The sequence below is a fragment of the Manis javanica genome, chromosome 5 (assembly GCF_040802235.1).
Source record: "Manis javanica isolate MJ-LG chromosome 5, MJ_LKY, whole genome shotgun sequence".
In the NCBI taxonomy this organism is placed as follows: Eukaryota; Metazoa; Chordata; class Mammalia; order Pholidota; family Manidae; genus Manis; species Manis javanica.
In genome coordinates, this window is record NC_133160.1 from 69,618,122 (window position 1) to 69,632,490 (window position 14,369).

Sequence of the window (14,369 nt, forward strand, 5' to 3'; positions counted from 1 at the left end):
GACCAGTACACCTGCACTACAGGAAATGTTAAAGCCCTGCAGAAGAAGGAAAATGATACCAGATGGAAACTTGAATCTACACACACACACACAAAAAAAAAAAAAACTAGAAAGAACTGGAAATGATAACTATATTGAGTAAATAGAAATATCTTTTTCTCTTATTATTTAAATCTCTTCAAAAGGAAATACTGTCTGGAGCAAATATGACTGATAATGTACTGTGGGGTTTATGATATAAATATATGACAATAGCACAAAGACCATAAGGGGAGTAATTGAGTATGCTCTTTTAAGGTTCTTATATTGCACATGTTGATATAGTATCACTTGAAGGTGGACTATGGTAAGTTAAAGATATCTCATGGGAGATTAAACAATATTTTGAACTAAACAGAAATGAAAATACAACATACCAAATATGTGGGATTCAGCTAAAGCAATGCTTAATGGTTAGGTATAGTGCTAAATGCTTATATTAGAAAAGAAGAAAGACCTAAGATCACTAACCACAGCTCCCATCTAAGAAACTAAAGAAGAAATTAAGCCTTAAGTAAACAGGAGAAAATTATAACAATTAGAGCAGAAATCAATGAAATAAAAACCAGAGAAACAATAAAACAAAAAGCTGATCATTTCCAAGGATCAATAAAATTGATAGACCTCCAGTAGGCTGACTATGAAAAGAAAAAAAAAAAGGGAAAGCACAAGTTACCAGTCAGAAATGAAAGACGGGACATCACTACTGATCCTGCAGGCAGTAAAGAGATAACAGGGAATACTATGAACAACTCAATGTACATAAATCTAACAAGGGACCAACTCCTTAAAAGATACAAACCACTGAAACTCACTCAAGAAAAAAGTAGGCAATCTGAATAGTCCTAAACTTACAAAAAAAAGGAACTTCACTTGAGCTTACCAAATAATGAAACTTCCAGGCCCAGATAGTTTCAATGGAGAATACTGAAGGGAGAAATAATACTAATTCTATACAATTTCTTCCAAAAAGTAAGTGGAGAACACTTTCTAACTCACTCAATAATGGCAGCATTACTTTGATACCAAAACCAGACAAAAACACAGGAAAACTACAGACCAATCTCTCTCAAAAACATGTATATAGAAGTTCTCAACAATATATTAAAAAATAGAATTCTAAAATATATAAAAATGATACTATATCACAGCCAAGTAGAGTTCATCCAGGAATACAAGAGGGATTCAACACTGAAAAGCAATCCATATAACTTATTATATTGAGAGACTAAGAAAAACCACGTGATCATTTCAGTAGATGATGAAAAAGCATTCAATAGAATTCAGTATCTGTTCATGATTTCTTAAAATAAAAATCTCTCAGGAAACTAGGAATAGAAAGCACTTAACATAATAAAGGACATTGTTTGAAAAAAAAGCTAACATTATACCAGTGAGGGAGGGAATGAAGAGTTATTTGTTTAATGGGTACAGAGTTTCAGTTAGAAAGAGGAAGGGTTCTAGAGATGGATGGTGATGATGTTGGATAGCAATGTGAATATACTTAATGCTGCCAAATTATACATTTAAGATGGTTAAAAACATAAATTTTATGTCATGTATATTTTACCACAGTTAAAAAAACTTTTCCCATACATAGGTTCTCATGTCTCTAAGTTATGGTTATATTTCTATAACAATATAGTTACACACAGAAGAGCAAAGGTTTAACCCTACATGGAGAAAAAATGTAATCAAAACCTAAATGTAAGAGCTCAAACACAAACTCTTAAAAGAATATAGAGGGTAAATCTTTGTAACCTTGGAGTTGGCAATGGTTTCTCAAATGTGACACCAAAAGTAACATCTTTGAAAAAATAGATATACTGCACTTTTTCAAAATTAAAAACTTTTGTGCTTCAAAGGACACCATCAAAAAAATGAAAGAGGCAGCCCATTGAATGGCAGAAAATATTTGCAAATCATATATATTTTATACCAGTATCAGATATCTGACATAGGACTTGTATCTAGAAAATATATGAACTCTTACAACTCAAAATGGGCAAAGGATCTGAACAGACATTTCTCCAAAGGAGAAACATGCAAATGGCCAATAAGCAAATGAAAAGATGTTCAGCATAATTAGCCACTAAAGAAATGCAAATCAAAACCACAAATGAGATACCATTTCATACCCACTAGGATAGCTATATTCAAAAAGACAGAATAACATAACAAGTGTTAGTGAGGGCATAGAAAAAGAGGAATGCTCAATACACTACCAGTAGGAATGTAAAATAGTACAGCCACTTTGAAAACCTTTGGCAGTTCCTCAAAAGGTTAAACATAGTTAGCAATGACCCAGCAATCCACTACTAGATATACACCCAGAGGAACTGAAAACGGGCGTTCAAACAAAAACTGTACAGTAATGTTCAAATGTTCATGGTGGTTCATTCATGACTGCCAAAAAGCAGAAGCAATCAAAATATCTGTCAACTAATGAAAGAATAAATCAAATGTTCTAGATCCATGCAATGGAATCTTATTTGACAATAAAAAGGAATGGAGTACTGATTCATGATACAACACGGATTAACCTTGAAAATGCTATGCTAAGTTAAAGAAACCAGTCAGTCACAAAGAACCACATTGTTTTTATTGCATTATATGAAATGTCTAGAACAGGCAAATCTAGAGATGTAAAACAGACAAATGTTTGCCTAGGACTGGAGGGATAGACAGGTTGGAAGATGATGGGTAGTGTATCTTTTTGGTATGATGAAAATATTCTAAAATTGACTGTAGTGATGGCTACATAACTCTTTGAATATAGTAGACTACTGAATTATATACTTTTAAGTGAGTGAATTGTATCTCAATAAACCTGTTACCAAATATATGTATCTAGAGAGAGAGAAAAAGGTAAAGAACTATTTCTGAAAACTAAGAACCACCATGAACCAAAAAGCTTCACAAAATATTCATTCAGTCATTCAACATGCTTTCATTTAGTTACTATTTGCCAAGCAGTGCAGATCAAAGATGAACAAGAGAAAAGGTTCACAAGGCAGATATGTGTATTTTGTGTTCATGTGTTATTAGAGATCACATTACAAGATCTTTGGTAACTTAGAGGTCAGAAAATAATTTTTCAGGCAGAGAGAACATGTGCAAAAATATGAAGTGGTTCAACAAGACTAGAGTGCCATGTAAGAGGAAAGTGACGAAGGAGGCAGGAGCCAGGTTACTAAGCTAAAATAAGGAGCTTAGATTGTATCAGGTGATCAACAGGTATTACGGTGATGGCTTTTAAGCCAGATTGATTTTGGAAAAATTACTCCAAGTATAGTGGCACATGGACTAAAGGGAAAGATCAGACCAGTGTGCAATTAGTCCATATGTGTATAAGGTGAACTGAAAAAGTGTGGTACCACAAAAGGACATTAACTCTACCAATGATTTTCTTTACTCTAAATGCAAATCTGTGTTTTTTGTAAATACTTAAGTATTTATTAAGTACTGCTCAGTCATGCATACAAGTGCAGTATATTCCTCTATGATAACCTCAACATTATAAATTCAAAAGAAGACACCCATTCAGAAACTGCAAATAGTTTTCCTTTTATGTAATCTGAAAGGAAGAGTGATTTCATCTAAATGAACCAGGATCGGAGCTGAGGACAGAAATTGTTGATCCTTCCACTAACTTTTGGATCTCTCTCATTTCCCCTCCTACAGAAGCCTGTGAAACAGTGAGACATAAAAATAAAAATGGAATGAAAGAGTTAAACTTTAAAAATATTTAATAAGGCTAAAACTACAATCTTTATTTTGGCACAGAGTATTTCCTGGTTAAAAGTAATCTACTTTCCCAAATGTGCTTTCCTATTCAACTGAGATTACTTAAAACTATAAAAATGCACAAGAGAAGCTGGCAAGGAAGACTGGGATCTGGGGAGTGATAGATGACACTCTTCTGTCTAGACAACAAGAAGCAAAATCAAAAGAAACCGAAATCAAAGTCCTGCCAAGAACCAATATGGAATTAACAGAATTCCACAGGTTGTTCTATCTACTCCAAAAAGAAGCAATCTGTTATTTAGTAAAGCATCACAGAAACCCTCAATCCTTTGAATCTGGAAAATAAATAAGTAAAATATAGAATACAGTACCATTCTTAAAGAACAGAAACTCAAATTCTTTCTAATTATCCTGAGGAAACACGAAGAATGAAACGTAATTAACGCCAATTAAACTACTTAACTCAGATCTCTACACGAGAAATGTAACGCTAATGAGCTCATCCTATGAGATTCAACTGGTTTGTCTCATCTGAAAAGGTGCCAAATGAAAATACATCAGTAAATTTTGAGTACATAATTAGTGAAACAGCCTTTTGATTATTCATACAGTTAAGAAGTTTGCTCTTTTTAAAATGGGAGTAAATATAGTATTTCCTTAACTAATGATATTTGGTATGCACTCAAGTGTGACTGCCAATTACCTCTAAGTTTAACCTGGATCCAAGCTTACAAAGGGGTCTGGTGCTACCCTGCTAGTCCTGAGGCTCTAGGTGTACTTCACAAAAATGGGTTCACATGGAAGTAGGGCCTTATCTTTTTATTGGCTTTTAGCTTATTCTGAACCAAATGTCCAAATACTAAAAACTTCAATCCAAAAGCAACATCAGAAGCATAAAGATGAATTATTTCCAAATAGTAAGAGACAACCTAAAATTACATAAAATGAAATAGGGAAAGCCTATTTAATATGATGGTTTAATATGCAGATATGAATTAAACTTGATGGCCATCAATTTGTATACATTTTGTTAAGAATACCATTTATCAGTGATAATTGCTGTGCTGTATATAAAATGACTTATTACAAGGATAATATATAAATACAAATACAAAAGCATTATATTTTTCTTTGTTTACCTTAATAAAATGACAACTTTTAATAGGTCAAGAAAGCAAGATTCATCTGCAGAAAATAAAAGACTACATCCTCCCAGAATATACAGCTTAACACAGTAACAGGCACTTAACAGTGCAATATATTTCAAATGTTAAGTTCACTGAACAAATGAGGATTAAAATTCACTAGAAATCAGCTGCTTTGTGAAATATGAAAAATATGAAGAATATTATATAAGGCAGTAAAAGATTATACTGTACTTTGGTCCAGAAGAATGATGATACTCTTTCTCAGATATATCTGAAATCAGCCATCTAATCTTATTTTTTTCATGAAAATTATTATTGACTTAGCCATTCAACAAATATTAATAGGACATCTATTACATGCTAGTTATATGCTAAATTCTAAGGATAAAAGTTAAAAATAAGAACCTCTACTCTTACTGAACTTAAAAGACATTTAAAAGTCATAGCCTACACCTTCATCTAAAAATTTAACACTTTCACAGGAAGGAGAAAATATACAATTGATAGTTATGTTTCATTTTCTTTTTAAAGACCTCTATTCATCTGAAGATTACCTGGTATTATTCCTCATAACAAAGATCTTTTCAGTCAAGAAAACAACTAGTGGCAAATAAAAAGTAAAGTACTAAAGTGAAAATAAAATGAGATTTTATTTATGTTCTTGATAATTTTACATTTTTATCACATAATTATCAATTAGAACAACCTTCTGAGAAAAAAAACTTGATGATATGTGTTACAAGCTTTAAAAACTACGTATTTTAGTCTGGTAATTCCATTTCTAAGAATCATCAATACAAAGATTTGGACACAAATATGTTTATAAACAGAGAAAAATAGAAAAAAAACTAAATATTTAAGAATTGAAGAAAGACAAAACAATTACAGCTTACCTACATAGTAGTCTAGTATGAAGTCATTAAAAAGATGTTTGCCAAGAAATTAAAAAATGTCTACCATATAATTTTAAGTGAAAGGGGCAGAATATGAAACTATATGTGTGTGTGTGTGTATCCTAAAATGGTCTATATTAAAACACCTATATGCATAGAAAAAAAATCTATGAAAAAAATTTTAATTTATTTAAATTTTTATTAAAGGTTAATTTTTAAAAATCTTTTGGAACTACAACAAAATATTAACAGTTATCTCTGGTTGAAAAATTGAAATTTCACATAGCATATTCAAAGATTCTAAAGATCCCTATGGTAAAGAAATATATTTGACTTTAAGCACCAATTAATGTAAAACACATCTGAATTTCAATACACCAATTGTTATAATCACCAATTCAGACAGTCCAGAAAAAGGAAACATTACATTTAAGTAAAGTGGCTAACATTTGTGATCTCCTGAAATTAATAAGGCATTATATTATAATTGGCAACATTCCCATGTTAAGACATTTCTTTCAAACTTAAATATAATTAGGCAAGTATGACTTAGAAGTTTTAATTTCACACACTAAAACCTTTTCTCAAAAGACGTTGAATGTTCAATTTACTATTAAAGAAATATTCACAATCAACTAGCTACTTAAAACAGGTTTTCTATAGAAAAATTAAGTACTAGGCCTTATGCAGAAATAATTTGGAGATATTTTTGTAGATTTAATAGCCAGAAAGCAGAAGACTGAAGTTTAGGAACCCAATTATAGAAATGTTGACTTCTCCAGAAAATTTTCATAATCTAAAATGAGCATAAAAAGCAATGTAAGAAAGTACCCTGACCAGGGCTAATCACTCTGCAGTTCATAAGTAACATCACAGTACGCCATGGCCTTAGGCCAAATAATTAAGTGCCAAATGGAAAATGGCACAAGTCCATGGATTGTAATACTGTATCAAAAGAAAACAAAGGAAAAAACTTTCATTAAAACAATTAAAAATGCAGTTGTAGTACCAGTTCCTGTGATGAATAAATTAGATCAGCAATTCCAAGAGTAGACAGCCACTGTTTAAAACACATTCTCCACTGGCAATAACTTTGAGTTTAAAACCTTACTGTATGTTTTTTCAGGTCCTAAACTTTTAACACTAAAGTGTTTTTCTGGATGGTGCAATTGGTTTACAAACCTATCACTGAAAATTTTCACATGTGACATTTGCTGATTAGGCAACATCCACTGAACCATTATATTATTCAACAATAGCCAATAAAATACAGATAAATACTGCAAATAAAAATATTCAGACCAATGTGCCCAAACTTTAGACCATAAATTCCAAAGAAATAAAAAGCTTGTTAACCCAACATCATTAATTATTCGGTAACTCCATTTGTCAAATTACCCATACTAAATTATCATGTACCCCAAACTTAAACCATAAATTCAGCAGTGAATTTTTAAATATTTCAAAAAGAACTCAAAACCACATTAAGCATGTTCCTATCTCTAGGGCACTACTTCCCATCCTAAACTTAGAAAACAATTGTGTTCTATGAGCGTTAACAAGTGTCTGGATCACTTAGCTTTTGCTAACTATCCCCAGATTTAATGGCTCGAAACAACAGACATAAATTATTTCTGACAATTCCAAGGTCAACTGGTTGCTTCTTCAGGTCGTAAGTAAACTTGAGTTGGGGTGAGATAGTCTAGCATGATGTCACATGCCTCACAATTGGCAGGGTTGCTGGACTGAGTTTATCCCAGCTAGGAGGCTCATTTCTGCTCCACAGTCTTTCATCCTCCAGGAACTAGTACAGATTTCTTAACATACCTAATACAGAGTTTCAAACAGCAGCAAAAGAAGCAAGCCCCAGGTGCTTTCAAGCTTGCTTGATTCATGATTGTTAATAACCTATTGGCCAAAGCAAGCTACATGGTGAAGTGCAGATTCAAAGGGTGGATAACTTGGTTCCACTCTTTTAGGTAGGACTCACAAAGCTGCAGTGCAAAAAGGCAAGAGTATGAGGTCATTTTTTGTAATCTACCACATTACAAAATGCAGAAAGTCTGCTCCACCTGGTACATGGTCAAATAAATTTCCATAACAGCTCTTTGATGCTTCCTAATACAAATCAGCATACTGAAAGACTCTGAGAAGTCCTGCAGCAAAGAAATACAATTGATTTTATTTAAACCAGCATTTCCCCTTGATGACAAAACACGTTTTTCAAGGAACAGTTACTTTTCAAAGTGAAAACAAATCTACTGATTTATCCTCACTGTATCACTCCACATAATCTACACCATTGACTTAATATCTTTTTAGTCTCTTTTAGTTCAGTTTTTTTTTAAAGCTTATTACAATTAAAAAAACATTAGTTAATGACCAAGAAAGCTGTCAATACTGACAGTGGGGCAAAGGGTATAAAGCTATGACTGACTCTCAACAAGGCTGTTTTCAAATAACTGTAATGTGGGAGTTTTTACAAAGGAGTATCTCAGAAGCAACAAGACTACCTCAAAAGAGAAAAAGAAATGGGGGCAGTATTATAGAGACAAAGGGAAAGAGCAGCCACAAAATTCCACTCTTCTATTAGAGCTCTCCTAAACTGACAGAGAACAATCTGTAAACTTTTCTCAAGCTACCCAGATATTCGCCTTATAGTCAAGCCAAGTTCTCTCTTTTTTGTTCTAAAATTAGCCTAGTTGACATTTTCTTACAAAACTAAACACACATTTACTATAAAATCTAGCAACTGCACTCCGGGGCATTTATTCCAGAGAAATGAAAACTTACATTCACACAGTACCTGTACACAATGTTCAAGGGTTTTATTGACAATAGCAACAAACTGGAAACAGCCCAGATGTCCTTCAACAGGTGAGTGGTTAAACTATGGAATGGTTAAACATCCCACGGAATACTACTCAGCAAGAGAAAGGAAAAAAATAGTGATACATTTAACAACTTGGATGAATCTCCAGGGAACTATGCTACATGAAAAAACATCCCAAGTGGCTGCACACTGTATAAACCCACTTATGTAACATTTCTCTAATGACAGAATTTTAAAAATGGGTGCAGGAACAAAGTGGGTGTGGTAATAGAAGAGTAACACAAGGGATCCCTGTGGTGATGGAACTACACGGTATCTTCACCCTGCTGATGGATACACAAACCTTCACATGTAATAAAACTGAATAGAACTAAATACACATATGCAAATACACACACACACACACACACACACACACACACACACACACACACAAATAAGCACAAGTAACACTGAAAAAATCTGAATTACAATGACTATCAGCATGAATATCCTACTTGTGATATTACTAGAGTTTTGCAAGATAATACTATGAGGGGAAACTGGGTAAAGGATAAGGGTAACTGGGTAAAGGACTGTTCTGTAGTCTTTCTTATAGCTGTATTTCATCTACAATTATCTCCATAAAAATTTCAATATATTTTTTTTTGTTGTTACAGCTTAGCCTAAGAAGTTTGTTTCCCTGGAGTCTCAGTTTCATTCAGAGTTTTATTCAAACAGTATGGCTGGCATGGGGGTACAAATGACTTACGTTTGGGACATCAATTGCTACCTCCCTCATAGCACTGGGCCTGATGTCATTCATCCCCTGCAAGAAATCATTCAGAGTAATCTTCACCAACCTAGCCACCTTACTGTCAGGAAGGTTAGGCTGTTTCTTCAGAACTCTCCTCAAAGCACAGAGACCTGCAAAGAGAAAAGTAACACAAGATTTATCTTCTAGCCCACAAGTACAGACTGAACATTACCAATAAAAATAATAATAAAAAACCCAAGCCTCATGCATATTACAGCATTCAAAATTTTTTGTGCCTGTGGCAGTGAAGATAAAAAATCCAAATGCTTAGTTTCAGTAGTGAAAATATGACAAACTGATATAAAATATGAAAAGACAGATATTTTACAAATGTGAAGCAAACCTTAAAAAACATCCATAAAAAAGACCATAAAGGTTTATCAAAACAATCTATTTGGGGAATTTCTTTTAAAAGAATAAAATACTAAAATAAAAACATACCTTTTGCTTTTGCCCTTTTTGTCAACATATTCGAACCAGAATTACAAGTTTTTTAAGGTACTGGCAGAACATCTTAATGGAAATATTTAGTTGGCAGTGGTTTTGGAACTGAAGACAGAATCAGACTTCAGAATTACGTGTTCCACAAGATTTGATTGTGGAGTGTGGAAAAGACCTATAAAGGGAGACTAGAAAGGATCAAGGATGGAAGAGTGAGGGCTGAAGACTCAAACTTAGGAAAGCCCATCATTTGAAGATCATAGGGAGAAATGACAGTAAAAAGAATAGAAAGGGATAGAGTAGAATCAGAATAGTAACATACTGCAGGAGGCAAAAAGATGATCAACCAAGTCAAACTTAGATCAAAATTAACTTAGAAGAGATTACGCTGACCTGGAAATTAAAGATGCAAGTTCTTTGTTTTTGCTACTTGCTTGGAATTTAGACACTAACAGGACTGAGTGTCCCAACCAGCATGGTCCCCCTCTCCCGGCTGCCAATCCCAACAACACTGCCAGATTTACAGGCTCTGATCTGTGACAAAGACCTCTAGTCTAAAGGGCAGCCGAGTCCCTATTACCCTTTGCCTTAGAGTGTTTTTAATGAAGTGTTACATTTGTGTGTCAGTGACCAGTGAAGTTCCACTTCAAAGAATTTTAGTCTCAGAGACGTCTTTGAAAGCCAGTCTCTCTCTCTATATGAACCTGCCATGGGACACCAATGAATTCCACCATTTTTTTATGTCTTTTATCTCAGTGAATTTTTACTAAATTAAAATGATACTGTAACTGTCATTTTACTTACTTTCATTTATTTAAACTTTTAAAAAGAGAAGCAGAAGCACTGCTTAAGTAAGGCAGATACAAACTCACAAGGACAGTGTTGGATAACTGTACTGCTAAGAAAAAACAGAATGAATAGTACAGTGACACTCAGTAAATCAGTGACACTCAGTAAATAGATTGATAGTAATCTTCCTCAGGAAATTACTGGTGTGATTCTAATATTCATAGTGATCTCTTGAGATAGGCTAACTGGGAAAAGGGTTCCACAGAAGGAATTGAGGATATATGTAAAAATATCACTACTTTCTAGGATAAAATTTCTTAGGCAATCCTCTGCAATCTAAAATCTACAGGTCACTTATTTAGGTCTACCTTACAAATAACCCGTTTGGTTTTACTACCTTCCAAAGTGTTGAAAGACAATTCTTCATATTTCTCTTGCTATTTCTGCTTATCTTCCAAGCAGAAATACTAACTGCCTCTGCTGCAGACTATCTTTTCAAGGATGTTTGTATATATAGAGAGATTTTCTGCCTCCAAAGCAAAAGGTAGACATGTTTACTGCCTATTACAAAAGATTCAGGTTACATAAGTTCAGAGTTCTCCTACAGCGACTCCTTGTATGGACTCAGATGTCACCCAGTCCTCGATGTATCACTATAAAAACTGAGGCCCAAGGAACTGGTACCAACACTGCTGCTTTGGCTATTTCTGTTGCTGTAAGAAATACTCTGTCCTTTGCCTCTGACCCAGGAGTATTGTGTCTTATGCAAGCATTTGTGAAACTTGTCCTGTAGTAAGCTTACAAGTAGGATAAAATCTCAGACCCTTCACAGCTCTTCACACAAAAATAAAGTTAAATTGGGTTGTTTCACTGCCCAATGTACTTTTCAGAGAAGTAGCACAAAAGCTAAATAAACAAAACTCAGTAATAAGTTATTGCATTGTATTAAACAGTGCCATGGTAGACTGAAGGAATTTAAGCAGTTTCTAAAAAAAACTTACATAATGGAAGTAATCAAAAGACCAGAAGAATCTGACTCTCCTTCATGTCCCAGATGGCTATCTGGCAATACTTGTCAATATTTCTAATTTAGAACAGATACCTCACTCTTACCAGTACTGAAATACTGAAAAATAAAACAAGGGGAAGTGGTCTAGTAATTTCCCTGCTACATGTATGTTATGTAAGCATAAAGTCTGACAATAATGAGGGCCAATTATTTTCATCTGAGAAAGGACTTTAGAAAGGGCAGGCAATATATGGTTTTAAAAGTATATACAATATTATGAGTATATTTATAAAACTGCAAAACCTCTTTGATTTCAAATACAAACTACAGAATTTAGAGTTGGGCAAAAACCACATCTGTTAGTATAGAGAGAAAACAGTAGTAATTCTCAAAGGTAACAGAAAAGGCAGAAGAATAAAGAAGTCTGGAGTTTTTAAAAGTTAAGAAATAATAAAGTTCAAAGACTGAGTCTATGATGAACAAGGCACAACTTAACATATTCAAACGTAAGGTATTATGCTATTCTTTAAAGTAAAAGATCTGCCCAAGACGCCTTCTACTGAAGTACGGGGATCAACAAGAGAAGCTGAGCAGGGGCTAAGATAACTTCGGAACCAATGATGACCTCACAGAGGTGCACAAAGGGGAATGGGCAATTAGTATGAAATAGTAAATAAAATCGTTCTACTTCTTTCTTGTAATATTCTTTCTCTTCCATTCATTTGTGCCCAATCTTTATTCAGTCTGTTTTCTAGGGCTTATTCTTTTCTAATAATAACAATCAGCTTGTTATTTTTTCAACCTTTCTTCATTTCTCACATAAGAATTTCAGATTGTAAATTTCCCTGTAAGCACTGCTTTAGCTGCATACCACAAATTTTGATATATTTTCATTACCAACTCTAAATAGATTTTCATTTGCATATTATAATTCAACTAATGAGTTATTTAGGATTTTCTGATTTCCTAACTATAAAGGTTTTTAATTTACTGGTTTTTAACTCTTAAAATGAATTCTGGTCAGAGAACAGGTCTGTATGAAATGAACTTTTTGAATGGCAAAAATGTTGTGTGTTCTATATGTCCTTGAATATGTATGTTGCTGGGTTCAGTGTTCCAAGTATACATCCATTAGATTAAATTGTTGATTTTGTTGCTCAAATATTCTCCATACTCAATCATGGACAGAGATGTGATAAAATTCTCTTATGGAAATGGTTTTTCTGGGAGGTGGTCCAAGATGGTGGCATAGTTAGATACTGAACCCACTTCCTCCCACAGAGACACCAAATCTACACCTGCACACAGAGTAATTCCTCATGCAGAAGAACTGAAGGCTGACTGAACAGCCTCTATGCCACAAGACACCACCACAAGGGATAGAGCGACCACACAGAGAGGAGTAGTAGACAGAGACACCATGAGGATGGGAACCTCCCTCCAATGCAACAACCTGCAAGTAGGGAGTCTTAACATGGAGGGACCCTGGGTCACAGCAAAAAACCCCACAGGTTTAAACAGGAACTAGACTAGTGAAGGAAATCCATTTACTAACTAGAGTTCTGCCAGACAGTGGGGGAACTACTGGAACTCTCTCTGGGTTGGGAGAACCACTGCTTATGTTCCACTTCCACCTTGACAATGTGATGGTAACAGGACTCAGGTACTCTAGCTAGCCTGCTATAGCCACCCCAGTGAGCCCAGGACCCGCAGCCCATACCAGCTCCAGCCATCCCCTCAACACAGCCCTCCAACTGAGCCCACCCAGCTACAGGCATCCCACCAAGACAGCCCCAGTTCAGTTAGTACATAAGGGACCCCCTCAGACTGCATCACAACCAACTGTTTTGTCAGGACTTTTCCCAGCTCAACAGCATACCAGGACACCCCCAGCCCATGCCCACTCTAGCTCCAGCCATCCAGCCAGGACAGTCCCAGCACTGAGCATCCTGGAAACTCCCAGTCCACACCTACTCCAGCCAGCCAGCCAGCCAAAGCTGCCAGGCACAAGCAGTCTACATGGGGCACATTCGTAGACAAGGGCACTCCTTCAAAAGAAGAGACAGCTGTTCCAGACTAACTCATAGAAACAAACTAAAAAATTCAAACAAAATGAGGAGACAGAGGAATATAATCCAAATGAAACAAGATGAAACCTCAGAAAAAAAAATCCCATGAAATGGAGATAATAGTTTACAGTAATGGTCACAAATATGCTCAACCATCAAAGCACAAGGGAACCAATAAAGAGAAAAGAAACAAAAAAGAATTATACAAACAACCAGAAAACAATTAAAATGTCAATTAAGTAAATACTTGTCAATAATTACTTTATAAGTAAATGGACTAAATGCTCCAATCAAAAACCACACAGTGGCTGAATGAATAAAAAAGAAGACTCATCTATACACTGCCTACAAGAGACTCATTTCAGATTGAAAGCAACATAAGACTGAAAGTGAAGGGATAGGGAAGGATATTCCACATAAATGGAAACAGAAAGCTGGTGTAGCAATATTTATGGCAGATAAAATAGAATTTAAGAGAAAGACTGTTAACAAAAGACAAAGGTGGGTATTCTATAGAGCCACGATGGATAACTATGGAGAAGAAAGTATGGAGGTTCCTCAAAAAATTAAAAATAGAACTATCATAGATCCAGCAATCCCACTTC

The 14,369-nt window shown here is 34.6% G+C and overlaps 1 protein-coding gene across 11 annotated transcripts in view; it reads right to left on the reverse strand.

The window, feature by feature from the left end:
- The window catches only part of AFG2A (AFG2 AAA ATPase homolog A), a 402,837-nt gene that overhangs the window by 330,823 nt on the left and 57,645 nt on the right, over positions 1-14,369 (reverse strand). For all 11 annotated transcript variants that reach the window (XM_073237069.1, XM_036997940.2, XM_073237064.1 and 8 more), the window contains one exon: positions 9,412-9,566. In XM_073237069.1, the coding sequence (XP_073093170.1) occupies positions 9,412-9,566 (155 nt within the window). The remainder of the gene's footprint in view (positions 1-9,411; positions 9,567-14,369) is intronic.